Genomic DNA, 15,700 nt, shown 5'->3' on the forward strand with positions numbered 1-15,700 from the left:
ATGCCTTAACAAAAAGGGCGTTAAAGTTGAGTGGCAAGGTTAACGAGTGTTATACCACTCTTTTTATGGGTTAAGAGGCGATAAATGCAAGGCGAGTTTAAATGTTAATGCACTTTAAAATCCTCTACACACAACCACATTAATGGAAGAATCAGTTTTACATTAAATAAAGAGAGGTAAAGGGGAGGTTGAACAATTTTCTTAAGGTTAGTTGTATTGAAATGGGGTAATGTAATGTCTATTTGGAATTAAGAAGCTTGAATATATACCTCAATGCCTAAGTCAACCAAAATATGAAATCTGATTTAATGGCATGGCAATAAGATCAGTTTTATACTATAAAAAGTGTACACAGTTTTGAGAATTAAAAAAAAAAGAAGTTAATATGTTCTTTTAATTTTTATTTTTTTTTATCAAAAATACAAGCAAGTCTGATTTAGTTTTGTCTCAAATATTTCAAACGAGTGAAATTTAAAATTATAACATGTAATAAAACAAAATACGTCTTGATTATACTTTATTAAAGGGACGGACAAAAGCTACCAACTTCAATCTAGTTTCCGTTCATGTTTTTATGGCTTGCCAGGGTTCGAGTCATGATCTCACCCGGTTTTACCGGCTCCTCGCTGTCGTGCCGTTTGGCGGGCGTGGGGGTCGGGTTTTATCTGGTGAATCCCTCAACAGGTGGACCGCTAGGGGCTCCGTCCGTCCGGAGTAGTGGCCCGCTCGGGCTACCTTTAGCCAATGGGGGCCGCGTACGGGATATCCGGCGTTACTTAGTTGGCCGTTAAAAAAAATGACTTAGACGTCGATATCTTTAATAATATTGGGTATGATATTTATGTGGAAAAATATGCTAATCTGCACCCGAATTGTGTAAAATTGTAAATCATTACACCTTATATTATAACTACAATAAGATATCAAAAGAAGACAAGATTTATCATAATAAATTAATAAAAATCAATATCCATCACGTGATGCTTAATCTCTTAAACCATCTAAATCTAGTTGCAACAAACACGCACTATACAATAATCAGCATCAAATAAATAAACTACATATGAAACATAAACAAACAACCTTTTGATATCTTCAAAGCTTGAGTACAATGCTACAAGTATTCGTTGATTTGGTTGATTTCGGTCATTGTTCTTAATTAATAGTTAATATATTTTTAAACATGTAAATAGTTGGTTTAAAATTATGTTATGATTTTAGCTTATGACCCCTCTATTCCTAACAAATACGCCTACATATATAATTGTTCATCTTTACCTATTTGTTCATGTATAATCGCTAAATGATTTGATAATACCGACTATTTTTAACATAAGTTTATACTCTGTAAGACCATGCGTAGTGAGACGTTTTTCCCACTCAAAACGCCTCCAAAGCGTCTGGAACACCACCCCCGGGGCGCATTGGGGTGTTTGGATGTAGGGGGTGCTTCCCACGAAGCATTGGTTGTTGTATTTGCTTTTTTTAAAATAAAGTAATAAGTAATGATTCGAGGGGCTTCATCCACTACACCACTTTGTTGTAAAACACCCATATGATGATGAAAAACACTCACATAGGGGTTCCATCCAGCACACATGGTCTAATTGTTGTGGGTTTCCTTCTTATGGTGTTCTTGGTTGAGTCAAACCTGGAACGCTGAAGTTGGTTTGAACGGTTAACATCTTGTTTAAGGATGTGGGTAGTTAAAAGAAATTAATATTCTTTTTTTCTTCTTCTTTTTAGGAAAATAAAAGTAAAGATGTTTTTCTTAATATGTAAATACTATTTTATTTAGTATGTTTTTCTTTGTATGAAGTGTCAAAGATGGACTACAATGTATTTTGAATTATACAAGCTACCTAGTAGTCCAAGTGATGGGGCTTCTTTTCATTATAAATATCCTTTTAGCTCTAATCCAAATAATGGAATAATGGTTACAGAAGAACAATGAGTGGTCATACATCCAAATAATAAAAATATTAGTGGCCAAAGCATAAAAATACAACTAGTTACTAGGAAGAGTATAAAACTTAAAGATATATATACTTTTAATTCTAATTGTAAACGGGTTATGTTGATTCAACAATTTAGTTTTAACAAGCTTGAATATCACTCCATTATTAAAACGTTAGACATGTCAACCAAAACATCATATGTTTATTAAACGAGACAACTAATCAACCCAGTTCTTCTATTTATATTTCTTTATCAAGTTCGTGTTTATGTCAAACATTATCATCCATGTCTTTTATAACGAGACTAGATTATAGTTAACATAACATAACACGTAGTTTTGTGTCGACATTACACGTTTAACGCAACTATTCAACCTGAACACGACTACATCTAATTTGTTCAATAACACAACACCTTTAGGCTTTGGCTCGGTTACATATTAGCATTTCAGTAACATTAATGATACAACACATTTAACATGATTATTAACACGGCTCGTTTAACAACACTCAATAAGACATAACTTATAAATAGAAGTTATCAAAAGTTACAACCCATAAAATCCTTAACAAAGTATGTCATCCATTACATGAGGCAATTTAACTAATTATAGAGTTAAACATCTATGTCATTTTGTTATATAGATCTTATATATGTTGTGTCGACTTGTTTACCCCTATAAATAGTGGTGCACAAAAAACCTAAACTCGGAACTGGACCGGAAAAAAAAACATTGTACGTGGGTTTTTACAATCCGAATCAGTACCTGACCCTACCCGTAGCGTACGGTGAGTATGCATTCCAGTTCCAAAACCCGTACCCGGAACTGGTTTCATACCCGAAACCGGGTTTTTCCAACAACCGATCTATACCCGAAAAATACAAACCCGTTATATATTAATGGTCACGTTAATAATTAATGTGGGCGAGAGATCCGTTCATGAGACGAGAGTTTTGGTGCACGCGTTTAGCTTCAATGTGGATTTCTTCTTGTTTATTTTGATTGTTCAGCTATAAATAGGGACATTATATGTCATTTCTATGTGTGATTTGAAAGGTGGTTTTACCCACCCAGGGGGGTTCACCTTGGGTAAAAAAGTGCAGCCTCTTCAAAATTCAATATATGAAATAACAAAAACCATAGTGTCGAAAGTTTAAAAACAGAAAGTAATTAACAGCTACCAAATTGGGCCCACTCCACTCTTGCTGAAACAAAACAAGTATCATCAGTCAGTCATCAACGGTGGGTACCTTCAACCTCTTCACTTCGTATAAATAACCACCTACAAACTCACTCCTCTCCGTCAACTCTAAACATCTATAAAACCCTAATTTCACTCCCAATTGCTCTAAATAAATAAACTATAAACTTCAGATCTTTAATCTAATTGTATTATTATTATTATTATTATTATTATTTCAACAATACAATGGGAGGTGAACCGGCGAATTGGATACTGATGACGACAGCACGGACGCCAACGAACATAGCCGTGATTAAGTACTGGGGGAAACGAGACGAGACGTTGATATTACCGATTAATGATAGTATCAGTGTCACTCTCGATCCGACTCACCTCTGCACCACCACTACTGTCTCTGTCAGCCCTAGCTTTGATCAGGATCGCATGTGGCTCAACGGCAAGGTATCTATTATTATTAGTTGTTTGTGATTTGATTAGACTGGCTATACTTTTGTTGATTCGGAGTAACCGAGGCGAGTTGATTGACATTTGGTAATAGTTGCTGCCATAGATACACCACAGTCCACAGGCACGTTGAATTGCAAACCGGATTGTTCCGAATTGGTTTCAATGGTGATAGTTCCAAACTGGCGGATCGGATCCGACTCGAGTGAATCCGGTTTCACTATTGGATTTGGATCCTGATCTGGAGTTTTTGCCCACTGCTAGTCACATCAGTCTATTTTACTAAAAAGTTATACAGCCATTTGTATAATAACTTGTATAAAACCTTGTCATTTTTATTTGGCCACGGATTAGGGTGTGCATGAAACCGAAGAAACCAATCCGAAACCCAAAAATTCAACGAAGCGGAACAAAAAGTGACGGTTAAGTTTTATGTTTTTGTAAAAACCGAACTTACGGTTCGGTTTTGGTTTTGCATGTAATAAAAACCGAAAAAACGAGCGGATCTGAATTTCTAGGTTTTCATTTGTTATGTTTTATTTTAAGTAGTTTATAAGAATTTACTAAACATGTAACTCAAATATTTTAGCACAAATGTATAGCAATCAATTAGTTATAAAATAACAAAATGACTTGGGCCTAAATTTAATTATTTTGGGCCTAAATTTTCAAGCTCAAATGTTAAAACCAAAAAAACCAAAACCGAATGGTTTCAAACATCCGAAAACCGAAGTGTCGGTTTTTGGTTTGGTTTTACCAAAACCGAACTTGCAGATGTGTGTGTAGCATATGTAACTTTGAGTTCATAAATCATTCAGTTTTTTTTTCTCAGTCTTGATGTTTTTTGGTGGTTAATGTAGGAGATATCTCTACAAGGAGGTAGATTCCAAAGTTGTTTGAGAGAGATTCGAGCGCGTGCCCAAGATGTAGAAGATAAGAAGAAAGGTATTCATATCAAGAAAGAAGATTGGCAAAAGCTTCATCTGCACATTGCTTCATACAACAATTTCCCAACAGCTGCTGGTCTGGCTTCTTCAGCTGCTGGTCTTGCTTGCCTAGGTAAAAATTGCATACTTGCAGCCGCATTAAATGTCCACTCGAAACCACTTGCAACCACATTAAATAGTTGTCATTACCACCTATGTTGGGTTGACCATTCTATACAATTACAAATAAACAAATTTTTTTACTTGTGTGCAGTTTTTTCTCTTGCCAAGCTGATGAATTTGAAAGAAGATAACAGCCAACTTTCTGCTATTGCTAGGTACTTTTCTTTTTTCCAGTTTTTATGAGGCGGCTGGTTATGGCCTCTGTGGTTTGTATATTATTATTATTTTTGCTATTATCATCATTATTATTATTAATTTATTATCACTTGTAATGCCTCAATGAGTGAATTCGTGTTATTTTCTACTTTTTCTAAGATATATTGTAGTCAAACACTTAAATGCTTGTATCTTTATATCTGTTATATGTTATTGTGCTCACTTGGAATTTATGCAAGTGTATATTGATGAAAACAATTGTTACAATGCATAAATTATGTGCAGGCAATGTTCAGGTAGTGCATGCCGCAGCTTATATGGTGGATTTGTCAAGTGGGACATGGGAAAAGTAAGTTTTCGTGTTTGAAAGTTATAGCTTCTTCTACGAAAAGTGTTTCATTATGGGACCAAATATTCTTACTAAGATTTCTATATTGGTTGTAGGAGGATAATGGAAGTGACAGCCTTGCTATTCAACTTGCAGATGAGAAACATTGGGATGAACTTGTAATTATCATTGCTGTGGTATGTTATTTGTTTTTTCTTGTTGAACTTGTAACTTATTTTTCCTTCATTGTTAGTTGATAAAATTATATTATGTAATACAGTAATAGCATGATATTTTTCTTTTCATCATGGTAATGGTGCTTCTGATGCTTACAGGTAAGTGCCCGACAGAAGGAAACCAGTAGCACCTCAGGCATGCGTGATACTGTCGAAACTAGTGCGCTTATCCAACATAGAGCCAAGGTACATCAATATTCACGTTAATCATTCATGATCATAAAATCACATTGCTTTCGTACTTAAATAATCTTACTGCTTTTGTGGTGAATATAAATATATAATGTTACTATTCTATTCTTATGGTTTATTGATTTAATATATATATATATTTTTTTGGAATTTCTAATATTTATGCACTTAAAATATATAATATTGTTAAACTTTCTACTTCTATTGTGATAGGAAGTTGTGCCAAAGCGCATAGTCCAAATGGAAGAAGCCATACGAAACCGTGATTTTCCGTCTTTTGTGCGGCTAACTTGTACCGACAGCAATCAGTTTCATGCTGTCTGCCTTGACACTTGCCCCCCAATATTCTACATGAATGACACATCGCATAGGCAAGATTCTAGTTCTGTATACTATTTTAATCGTGGATCAGCACTGCAAGAAGCCAAGAACAATAAGTTAACTCTAAATGGTTATATTATTGCAGGATAATCAGCTGTGTCGAGAAATGGAATCGTGCAGAAGGAACACCTCAGGTCTGGGTTCTTTTCTAAACCTATTAAATTATGTAAAACACCCCTCCAAACAGACCACACGTATACATACATCTAAATCCTTGCCTATGCATGTATGTATATGTATAGTATTTAGAACGTGTGGAGTGAGGACTAACTTTGAGAAGCTGTGCAGGTGGCGTATACCTTTGATGCAGGGCCAAATGCGGTTATGATTGCACGAAACAGAAAATCTGCAGCACTTCTGCTCCAGAGGCTGCTTTACAACTTCCCTCCACAAACCGATACTGATTTAGACAGGTAAGATAATGATAACTGTTTTGACTCTTGGTATAATAAGCTTTTTGTCATCTGTCTGATGATTACTATGATTTTTCCTCTTATAACTCGACAGCTACATAATTGGGGACAAGTCAATACTAAAAGATGCTGGGATTAAGGATATGAAGGATGTGGAGGCGTTGACCCCTCCCCAAGAAGTCAAAGATAACATTCCGCCAGCCCAGAAATCAAAGGGTGATGTTAGTTACTTCATCTGCACGAGACCTGGTGGTGGCCCGGTTGTGCTGTCTGATGAAACTCAGGCTCTCCTGGACCCACTCACTGGCTTGCCCAACTAAGAAAGAATTGAATTTTCAAAATGCTTATTTCCTTGTGTCTTATTCATTTTTCTAATGCTTTTTTCTGAAGATTTGAGTATTTTAGAATGAGATTTGTATGGAGCTGTGTAACAATACATTGTACCCATTTTTAGAATTATGTACCCAAAACATGTTAACTGAATAAATTGTTTTTCTTCCTGACTTCTTTTTATTAATGTCCATATGCAATTAACAATGATCCTCTCTCACACAATAAACAATGCATAATGATAATTTTGATATATTGAGCTATTTGATTAATGTTTTTCAAAGAATAATTCCCTGTTATGATACATGTAAAGTTACCAGAAGGCATGAAAAATAGGTAATGACATTTACGCTCATGACGTGATCACGCTTGAGTAGAATATGAAGAACAATATAGACTGAAAAACTGTTGGTTGTATCTTTGATAACTGAAGCCTTATGCAAGCTTGGCATTGCCAACTGACTGTTCATTTTTGTTCCAATAGCTTACAAGAATAGAGTCCATTATGATCTAAACCCAAAGCATTAAGATTTTACTAGTTAGATATAAACGGATATACCAATTTGAAAACCTTACAAATGTGTTCAGTGATTGGTTTCTAAATTCACATTTAGAGAATAAGTACCTGGTTTAAATGTGCTGCAATACAAGGAATGATCAGTAAACCCGATTCCCCAAATGTAGAACTTAGTTGATCCACCACCGCAACCAACACTGGTAACGCTTTCTACAAATCATTTTTCACCCTTACAGTTTCAATAAATAGCAGTACATGACTGTTAATTAAAAATAATAATAATAACAATTTATAAAACCATTAGTTACCTGGCTAGCAACAAGTAAGAGGGCAGTGAAGTTTTCCTTCTTGCCAAAAATTGAATTGCTACCACCAGATAGCACACACAGGCACTGTATTGAGATTGCATTGAAGCTTAATAGTATGAGATGAAGAAGCCTGTAGATGTTCACAAAGTTTATGTCATACTGTTAAATCTACACATTTCAGTTATGTTATTTGTTTAGACAAGTGGGGACATACACTCCCATCATGACAGCTACAAGAAAAGCTGCAGGTTTAACCATTAGAAGCAGGTATCTTGATCTGCTTACTTGCATCCATGGGACCTGAATAAAATTATGATTTTAGTAAACACGAGATTGGCTTTAAATTGAGAAAATACATAGCAAGAAATTAATATTTGATAAGCAAAGATTAGGCTTACCAAACTGAGTAATAATACACTCAGCACTGATAAGAGCTTACGGTTATTATCAGCAAAATCTGCCAACCCTGCAGTACATATGAATTGAAAGAATTAAGAAGACAACTCAATGCACATATGCAATTTAAGATCTTGGTTACTTAAGTTGTAAAATATGATGAACCTATTCTTTTAAAAAATTTAAATAAACAATAGCTTCGGAATTGTGTAGAAAAGAAAATTCACCTTTAAAGGATTCCTGAAACGCCTGTCAAGAAACCAAAACATTACTTTTTTAAACCTGAACATATAACAAGTGTCATCCCACTCTACTATGTACAGTCTAAAGCACAATATATGCATGACAATTGCTCTTATTCTACCTTTCTACAAGAAAAAAGGCATGATACTTCCACTGCATGATTAAGAATATGGGACATTTGATGAGGCCCATCAAGTTGACAACAAAAGGTATTACCTTTCCCAAAATTAAAGGTATTAGAAGTGTGAAGATAAGCCGTCTGAACAGTTTTTCAGTTGGGACGGTTGCCCCCAGTCCACAAGCTATCAGCTTCGATATAGAAAACGGAAGCTACAAAGATACCGTCACCAGTCAGGTCTTTTTTTGTATAATTGTTGATTGTATCCTACAAAGAATTTAGAAATCTTAAACTTACAATCATAATGGCCAACAAACTAGATGTTACAGTCATTGCAAGAGCCAATGCAGCATTTCCACCAGCAAGCTGCATATGCGGGTCGATCCACAATTAACTATACTATCAGAAATATAATGATGCAAAACTGGTAGTAAATAATGAATTTTAACAATTAACCACCCGGGTTAGAGCAGTTCCACTTGATAATGTTGTAGGCATACAACTAAAAAGAGCTAGTCCTGTAAGTTAAAAAGAATATAAATAACTAAATAAGCAAAGATTAATTAATGCTATGAAAATAAAACACTTATGACTGATGAACACACCTGTAACAAATTCTTGAGGTTGGAGATGAAATTGCAGGATAACTCGGGAAAGGTTGGGAGTAAACAATAAAATTGAGGCCTGCAGTGACAATAATGTGATTAGTATTCATAAATTACAACTAATACTACTGAAATGATATTTAAATAATTTGAGTTCATACTAGCCCGAAGAGTCCAACCGGCCAAGCTTCAACAGCCGCACTAATATCTTCACTACGAAGCGTCAATCCTGTATCATGAAAAGGCAGAGAGTAAGCTGATTAAAAGTAAAGCTAGCAGTAGCTAATACTCTTAATTAGCTTCTTGCCTGATATGATAAATATCCCAAAAGTGCTGACTTTCGATAACTGATATTTATACGCAAGACAACCAGGAATGGGATTTGCAAGCCCCAATGCTACTCCCCCAACAAGAGCTGTACATACCAGATATCTTAGTAAATAATGCTGGCTTTGAAACAGAATCTAGGGGTGTAAACGATCCAAGCCACTCAAGATCAGCTCGTAAAAAAGCTTGATCGACCTGAGCTTAATCGAGCTCGAGCCTAAAAATAAGTTTGTTTAATAAAGGAGCTTGAGTATCACTTATCGAGCTTGAGCGAGCCTATTATTTACATAATTTTTATTTAATATATGTATTTTTAATAACTACTATTAAAACTTATAAAGTTATGAGAAATATAACTACATAATTATTTATTAACTATTATTATATATAACAATTAATATATTGAAAATAATTAATAAATAGGCTATGAGCCGAACTTGAGCTTTAGAAATAGAGCTCGAAACGAGCCGAGCTCAAGCTTTGTGTAAGTTAAACAAGTCGAACTCGAGCTCTGTGTAAATTGTAAATTAAACAAGCGGAGCTCGAGCTTGAAAACTACTCTTGAGCCAAACTCGATCTTTAGAAATAAAGCTTGAAACGAGCCAAACTTGAGCTTTGTGTAAGTTAAACAAGCCGAACTCGAGCTTTAGACACAAAGCTCAGAACTTGATCTATGTGTAAGTTAAACAAGTCGGCTTGTTTACATGCACCCCTAACAAATTATATTTAACTGAAACATTATAATCAATTAATCGTATTATATCATTACCAAGTGGAAGAAAATTGTTAGAAGCAAAACTGAATAGAGGTTCTACCACGGCCAAGATACCAGACTTTCTAGCCGGTTGCTCTGGGCCGCCACCATTTTGCTGAAACTAAAACCACACAATTACCGTTTATTTCAAATAAATAAACTATCATTAATAAAATCTACATAAATTCAGTTAAATCTGATCGGAACCTGATCAGAATTCGTGTGGTTTCTTATTACTGTAACAGAACGAGCCAGCTTCCGGTGTATCAATGAGTTATAATTGATAACGTTGAAGCAGCGGTTGTTAGATTTGTGGTTAAGTGATCGGAAATGTACGGTTCCGGTAACCGGACTGGTGAGATTGGTTAGGGTTTGAAGTGTTCCCGCCATTGGCTGCCTCACAGCCTCACATTCACTACTCTAGTCAGTTAGTTAGTTATTTGCATATTATTTTGATTTTAAACCCCTTGTTTATTTTATAGTCGCAAAGTGGCCCTTAACTTAAAGGATCATTTTTGGTTCTATCGATCGTCCAAAATGTCATGTCCACCTCAACACTTGTCTTTTAGTTTTATCATTATTACGTCGGTTTTTAAATACCACTCGTTAATAACAACAAACACATAACAATTTTACATTTTAATTATAAGTTTATAACACAAGGAGTCATGGAGTAATATAATAACAATTACCGCTTTAAATATCCAATAATTAATTACTTTGTATAGAGGTGGGAAAATAGAAGACCGGAGAGCACTTGCCGGTTACCTTCTTGACTAGAGAAAGAGAATTCGCTGGTGATTGTTTAAAAATCTTTATCATGAGAAAAATATATGATAAGTATCGTATTAGTTATTGAATTACTAACAATTAAAATAAATTTTGTTCAACGCGCTTAATTATTTAAGAAAGGAATTTTCCTTTATTCAAATGAAATCAAAAGTTAGTGTGCATATTGTAAAATGTGAATAATCACTTTGCTAACAAAACTTTACACATGCTGATGTAAGTAATCATTCTCACCATTTGTTAACGTATTTAGATAGCTAGAAATGATCTCATCTTCTCAAATATCCTGATTTGCTTATCGGTCTATGGAAGACATAAAATTGTTACGTTATTTATGGGTCAAAAACCGATCTCCCCTAAAAGAAAGCATTAGATAAATGGATTTGTGTAATTTTGTTTTGCAATATTTTGGATGGATGTTTGATTCTAGTTATTTAATTGAAATTTGTCGTTCAAAAAATAGGAAATTTGGTTTTTATAGGTCCCAATTATCGTCTTTTGGTCACTGCCGGTTCCAACTAATGAATTGGCTGCTGACGGTTTCAACTTTTAACGTATTTGTTTCTAACAGTCCGCAACTAACAGAATTCTAACGTCGTTAGTTTCAGGTCGCTGGAAAAACGTTTTGGCCAGAAAACACACATTTTTTTCCCGAAAACTCAACAATTTTGTCCCAAACATCATGATACCTTTGTATCGTACATTTATGAACATTTTTCTAGTAAAAGTCCCAATTATTGAGGTCGTCGGAACCCTAGAACCATCGTCGGAATCAGTTGATGGTGGTTGGTTGGCGGTGGTGGAGGTGTTCAGGTGATGTTTTTCAGCAAAAAAATTGACTTTCCCGGCCAAAAACGTTTTTCCGGCGACTGGAAACTAACGGCGTTATGAGTCTGTTAGCCGCGGATCGTTAGGAACAAATACATTAAAAGTTGGGACCATCAATGACTAATTCGTTAGTTGAGACCGGCAATGACCAAAAGACAATAGTTGAGACCAATAAAAACCAATTTTCCTTAAAAAAAAAAAAACTTACACTTTGGCCCTCTTGATATTTTTGAATTAAATCTTGCACACAATATTGATATTAATCTGATAACTCAAATAGAGTTGGAGATCGATCTATCTATCTATTATCTGATTGGCAATGGCAGGTGCCATAGCTCGGTTCCAACACGCGTCTTCATCTTCTGTTCTCATCAAGCCCTATTCAATCTCATCCAAATTAACTCACTCATTTTGTAACCCTAATTATTTATTTCGAAACAACAACACTCACAATCGTAGTAGTATTATTATACGCAAGCTTCATCTCACTACCTCACTCTGCTCCACTACTCCTGAGGTAATTAGGTTAATGTTACCTCACGTTTACATTTCTTCATTTATTTTCAAAATTAGACTAGAAATTGAATGATTTATTTATTAGATGTTCATGCTTTAGATAATTGAACACACACGTGATTCTTCGTCATCTCATAATATGTCTAGGTGTCAGTATTACAGTTAGGACTGTTCATGAGCCGAACCGATCCGAGCTAGTGCTTGGCTTATTTACAAACCGAGCCGGCTCATTTTCGATGAGCGAGTTTCTGAGCATTGCGTATTTCTTTTCACATTTAAATTTCTATAATTACCTTAAAAAATAATAGAATAAACAAACTTAAGAGTAGTTTGCAAATTGTATAAGAAAGAAGTTTGAAGTTGTTGGATATAATGTACATAAAAACATACTTCTAGTAGTAATTGCTAGTCGGCCGGTTGGGTGGGGACTGGTGATTAATCGGGATTAACTGAAATTAATCAGCTGGGATTCATTGGTGCTTCGTCGGGATTTTTACAACCTTGCTTCTAGTAGCCTTGAAACCTTGAAGCGAACAATTGAAACTATGAAATTGACGGAGTGAGAGAAACTTTTGAAGGGTTCAAAAAAGTGTAAGTGTGTGTGTGGCCATCCGAACCGAGTGTACATTTGCTCGTGCTTGGATCGTTTGCAAACCGAACCAAGCTGATCGGGTCGTTTACAAACTGAGTCGAAATCGAACAAGTTTTTCGGAGCGAGCGTTGAGCGCTTTGGACAGCCCTGATTACAGTTAGTCAGTTAGGCAATTCACGTCTGCTGATCTTAATTGGTCACAAAATACTTTTTTGGTGCAGAATTCTCCAGCTATTGGACCAGGTGGTTCAATAGTCGGTGATCTTCTAGACTATCTCAACGAGTCATGGACTCAGTTTCATGCCACAGGTATGCAATTATAATGCTGTTGTTTGGCTTTCTGTTATATGCAAATGTGTTATTTGAATATTAATAACAATACAGATAAATGCATTTTGATGAAATATTAATACATCTCTTGTGAATGAATCTATAGCGGAAGCAAAACGACAACTGATTGCTGCTGGATTCCATCTTCTCAGTGAGAATGATGACTGGGAGCTTAAACCTGGTGGACGCTACTTCTTCACTCGGAATATGTCCTGCTTGGTTGCTTTTGCCATTGGAGAAAAGTGATTCACCATTGTTTTCTTTCACTGTTTATTTTTCTATCATCTTTATTAGGTTAATGTTTTGATGATTGAACAGTTCAGTTTCTCAGGTATTCTGTTGGTAATGGTTTCCATGTAATTGCTGCACACATGGACAGCCCGTGTCTGAAACTGAAGCCGAAATCTGCACTGTCAAAATCCAACTACCTTATGGTTAATGTGCAAACATATGGTGGTGGATTATGGCATACCTGGTTTGATAGAGATTTAAGTGTAGCTGGAAGAGTTATATTGAGAGTGGGTGATGGTTCGTTTCAACATAAGTTAGTCAAAGTTAAGAGACCTCTTTTACGTGTGCCTACACTTGCCATTCATCTTGACCGGTTTGTTTGATTCTTTTGTTTTCTCTCGTTGCTTTATGAAATGTTTATATATGTGAACATAATTGTTGTTTTTGTTACAGTACGGTCAACCAGGATGGTTTTAAGCCAAATTTGGAGACTCATCTTAACCCACTATTGGCAACAAAACATGACGATGCATCCTCAGATTTAAAAGATAAAAATAAATCCTTTCATCATCCTCTACTCATGCAGGTAGTAGAAATCATGTTTTTGGGTGTATATATGGAAAGATGGTGCCTTTTGAACCAATTCGCTTGATTATTTGTTAAAAAAATTCAGATTTTATCGGAGGAGTTGGGGTGTGAAATTGATGACATAGCAAACATTGAGCTAAACATATGTGATACACAACCTAGCTGTCTAGGAGGTGCAAACAATGAGTTTATATTTTCTGGAAGATTAGATAATCTTGCTTCAAGTTTTTGTGCACTTAGAGCTCTTGTTGACTCGTGTGGGCCCCAAGATTTGTCAGACGAGCATGCAATTAGAATGGTTGCACTTTTTGATAATGAAGAGGTATGTCAGCTTATGTAATATTATTTTAATGTCAATTTAGATGCAAAGATTGCCAATTGTTTATACTGTTTACTTTTTATCATCAGTTTCTGAATATTGTTGTATAGGTTGGTTCTGATTCAATGCAAGGTGCTGGTGCACCAACAATGTTTCAAGCCATGAAGCGGATAATCGATTCCTTGGGTAACCAATACATTAGGGAAAGCATCGTTGAACGTGCTATCCGTCGATCATTTCTTGGTTTGTATAAACTTCATTCTGCTATTTTAAATTGCAAATTAGTGTTAAGAAATAACAATTTTGTTCACATTAAATTTATGTTACTTTTATATCTTCTTCAGTTTCTGCTGACATGGCGCATGGAGTTCACCCAAATTTTATGGAAAAACACGAAGAACACCATCGCCCAGAATTACACAAGGGTCTCGTGATAAAGCATAATGCAAATCAACGGTATGCGACCAGTGGAACTACCGCTTTTCTCTTTAAAGAAGTCGGTAAAATTCATAATCTTCCAACTCAGGTAATTATTTGTTACTGTAATTAGTGACTTGTAGTATTTCTCAACAGTCTCCAAGAAGTCTAACTAAATCTGTCTTGATCTTGTATGCAGGACTTTGTAGTAAGAAACGATATGGGATGCGGGTCCACTATAGGTCCTATACTTGCATCTGGAATTGGTATCCGTACGGTTGATTGTGGCATTCCTCAGCTTTCCATGCACAGGTAATAAATCCGACCCGTTTCAACCCTAACCCGTTTTGATCCGTTACTCAAATTTTACTTCAAATTTTTGAAAACTATTTCTTAAAACCTTGGAAGTTGGAACATCACATTGTATTTTAATCTTTTTTACATTGTATAAACTCCTTTTTTTTTTTTGAATATTTTGGTGTTTTTTCAATAACTGCAGTGTAAGAGAGATATGTGGAAAGGAAGACATAGATATAGCCTACAATCATTTCAAGGCATTTTACCAAACTTTCTCAAGTGTTGACCAAAAACTGAATGTCGACTAGTTACTTCCCGCCAAGATTTTAGTAACATAACAAATGTATGAAAGTAAGACACTAGCACATTCTTTTTATATGTCAAGAAAACTATATATTTATTTTTCAATTTGGAGAATAAACATCAACTAATGGTAACCAATATGAATTGACCATTTGGTATTATTGACTTCCTAATCCTGCCCTTTGGTGTTGCTGGATTTGTTCTCTCTGGGAACCGGAACTAATATAATGAAAAATTAGATTATGGAAAACATGAAATTTATTTACTTTATTTAGTTTTAGGACTCTTGAACATTCAATATTATAGACCGTTGTAAGACTTGATCATATTTTAGGTGTAACATTTTAGTTTAGTTAAATTATAACTTTCGATTATTTTGTATCTAGTTTTAAACCCACCCTTTTAGTTGATGGCTTTTTAATGACAATTTATATATGTATGTATATATATTAAGAAGCAAGTTTAATAT

The 15,700-nt window shown here is 35.1% G+C and overlaps 3 protein-coding genes across 3 annotated transcripts; 2 read left to right on the forward strand and 1 right to left on the reverse strand.

Annotated features, from left to right (window-relative positions):
* The first annotated feature begins 3,288 nt into the window (after window positions 1–3,288).
* LOC143618768 (diphosphomevalonate decarboxylase 1-like) lies at window positions 3,289–6,922 on the forward strand. Its single transcript, XM_077090865.1, has 10 exons — window positions 3,289–3,605; window positions 4,469–4,667; window positions 4,809–4,872; window positions 5,159–5,222; window positions 5,318–5,398; window positions 5,537–5,623; window positions 5,843–6,000; window positions 6,096–6,144; window positions 6,299–6,423; window positions 6,518–6,922. The coding sequence occupies exons 1-10, from the start codon at window positions 3,390–3,392 to the stop codon at window positions 6,741–6,743; spliced, it is 1,269 nt and encodes a 422-aa protein (XP_076946980.1). The 5' UTR covers window positions 3,289–3,389; the 3' UTR covers window positions 6,744–6,922.
* A 97-nt stretch (window positions 6,923–7,019) lies between these two features.
* Window positions 7,020–10,611, reverse strand: LOC143618769 (putative sodium/metabolite cotransporter BASS4, chloroplastic). The gene is made up of 14 exons (XM_077090866.1): window positions 10,229–10,611; window positions 10,037–10,142; window positions 9,248–9,355; window positions 9,102–9,169; window positions 8,941–9,019; window positions 8,795–8,853; window positions 8,633–8,701; window positions 8,434–8,547; window positions 8,202–8,223; window positions 7,977–8,044; window positions 7,793–7,878; window positions 7,579–7,708; window positions 7,379–7,480; window positions 7,020–7,263 (listed from the first exon to the last, which is right to left on the reverse strand). The coding sequence occupies exons 1-14, from the start codon at window positions 10,409–10,411 to the stop codon at window positions 7,189–7,191; spliced, it is 1,269 nt and encodes a 422-aa protein (XP_076946981.1). The 5' UTR covers window positions 10,412–10,611; the 3' UTR covers window positions 7,020–7,188.
* A 1,340-nt stretch (window positions 10,612–11,951) lies between these two features.
* Window positions 11,952–15,359, forward strand: LOC143618770 (putative aspartyl aminopeptidase). The gene is made up of 10 exons (XM_077090867.1): window positions 11,952–12,155; window positions 12,968–13,055; window positions 13,183–13,318; window positions 13,408–13,680; window positions 13,761–13,893; window positions 13,981–14,217; window positions 14,325–14,457; window positions 14,559–14,740; window positions 14,831–14,943; window positions 15,131–15,359. Exons 1-10 carry the CDS (start codon window positions 11,958–11,960, stop codon window positions 15,234–15,236), a joined length of 1,599 nt encoding a protein of 532 aa, XP_076946982.1. The 5' UTR covers window positions 11,952–11,957; the 3' UTR covers window positions 15,237–15,359.
* The last annotated feature ends 341 nt before the right edge of the window (window positions 15,360–15,700 follow it).

The sequence above is a fragment of the Bidens hawaiensis genome, unplaced genomic scaffold, assembly GCF_021521415.1.
Source record: "Bidens hawaiensis isolate Kalapana, Puna unplaced genomic scaffold, B.hawaiensis_p1.1 tig00002338_1, whole genome shotgun sequence".
NCBI lineage: Eukaryota > Viridiplantae > Streptophyta > Magnoliopsida > Asterales > Asteraceae > Bidens > Bidens hawaiensis.

What these genes read in the sequence shown, in the direction of transcription:
- LOC143618768 (XM_077090865.1), top strand. Translation starts at nt 3,390, where the DNA reads ATGGGAGGTGAACCGGCGAATTGGATACTGATGACGACAGCACGGACG. An exon ending in TTGTAATTATCATTGCTGTG is followed by an intron (nt 5,399 to 5,536) that starts GTATGTTATTTG and finishes TGATGCTTACAG; the next exon opens with GTAAGTGCCCGACAGAAGGA. An exon ending in GTGCAGAAGGAACACCTCAG is followed by an intron (nt 6,145 to 6,298) that starts GTCTGGGTTCTT and finishes GAAGCTGTGCAG; the next exon opens with GTGGCGTATACCTTTGATGC.
- LOC143618769 (XM_077090866.1), bottom strand. Translation starts at nt 10,411, where the DNA reads ATGGCGGGAACACTTCAAACCCTAACCAATCTCACCAGTCCGGTTACC. An exon ending in TACCTTTAATTTTGGGAAAG is followed by an intron (nt 8,224 to 8,433) that starts GTAATACCTTTT and finishes GTTTCTTGACAG; the next exon opens with GCGTTTCAGGAATCCTTTAA. An exon ending in GTAGCTGTCATGATGGGAGT is followed by an intron (nt 7,709 to 7,792) that starts GTATGTCCCCAC and finishes GAACATCTACAG; the next exon opens with GCTTCTTCATCTCATACTAT.
- LOC143618770 (XM_077090867.1), top strand. Translation starts at nt 11,958, where the DNA reads ATGGCAGGTGCCATAGCTCGGTTCCAACACGCGTCTTCATCTTCTGTT. An exon ending in GCTTTTGCCATTGGAGAAAA is followed by an intron (nt 13,319 to 13,407) that starts GTGATTCACCAT and finishes TCAGTTTCTCAG; the next exon opens with GTATTCTGTTGGTAATGGTT. An exon ending in CACTTTTTGATAATGAAGAG is followed by an intron (nt 14,218 to 14,324) that starts GTATGTCAGCTT and finishes ATTGTTGTATAG; the next exon opens with GTTGGTTCTGATTCAATGCA.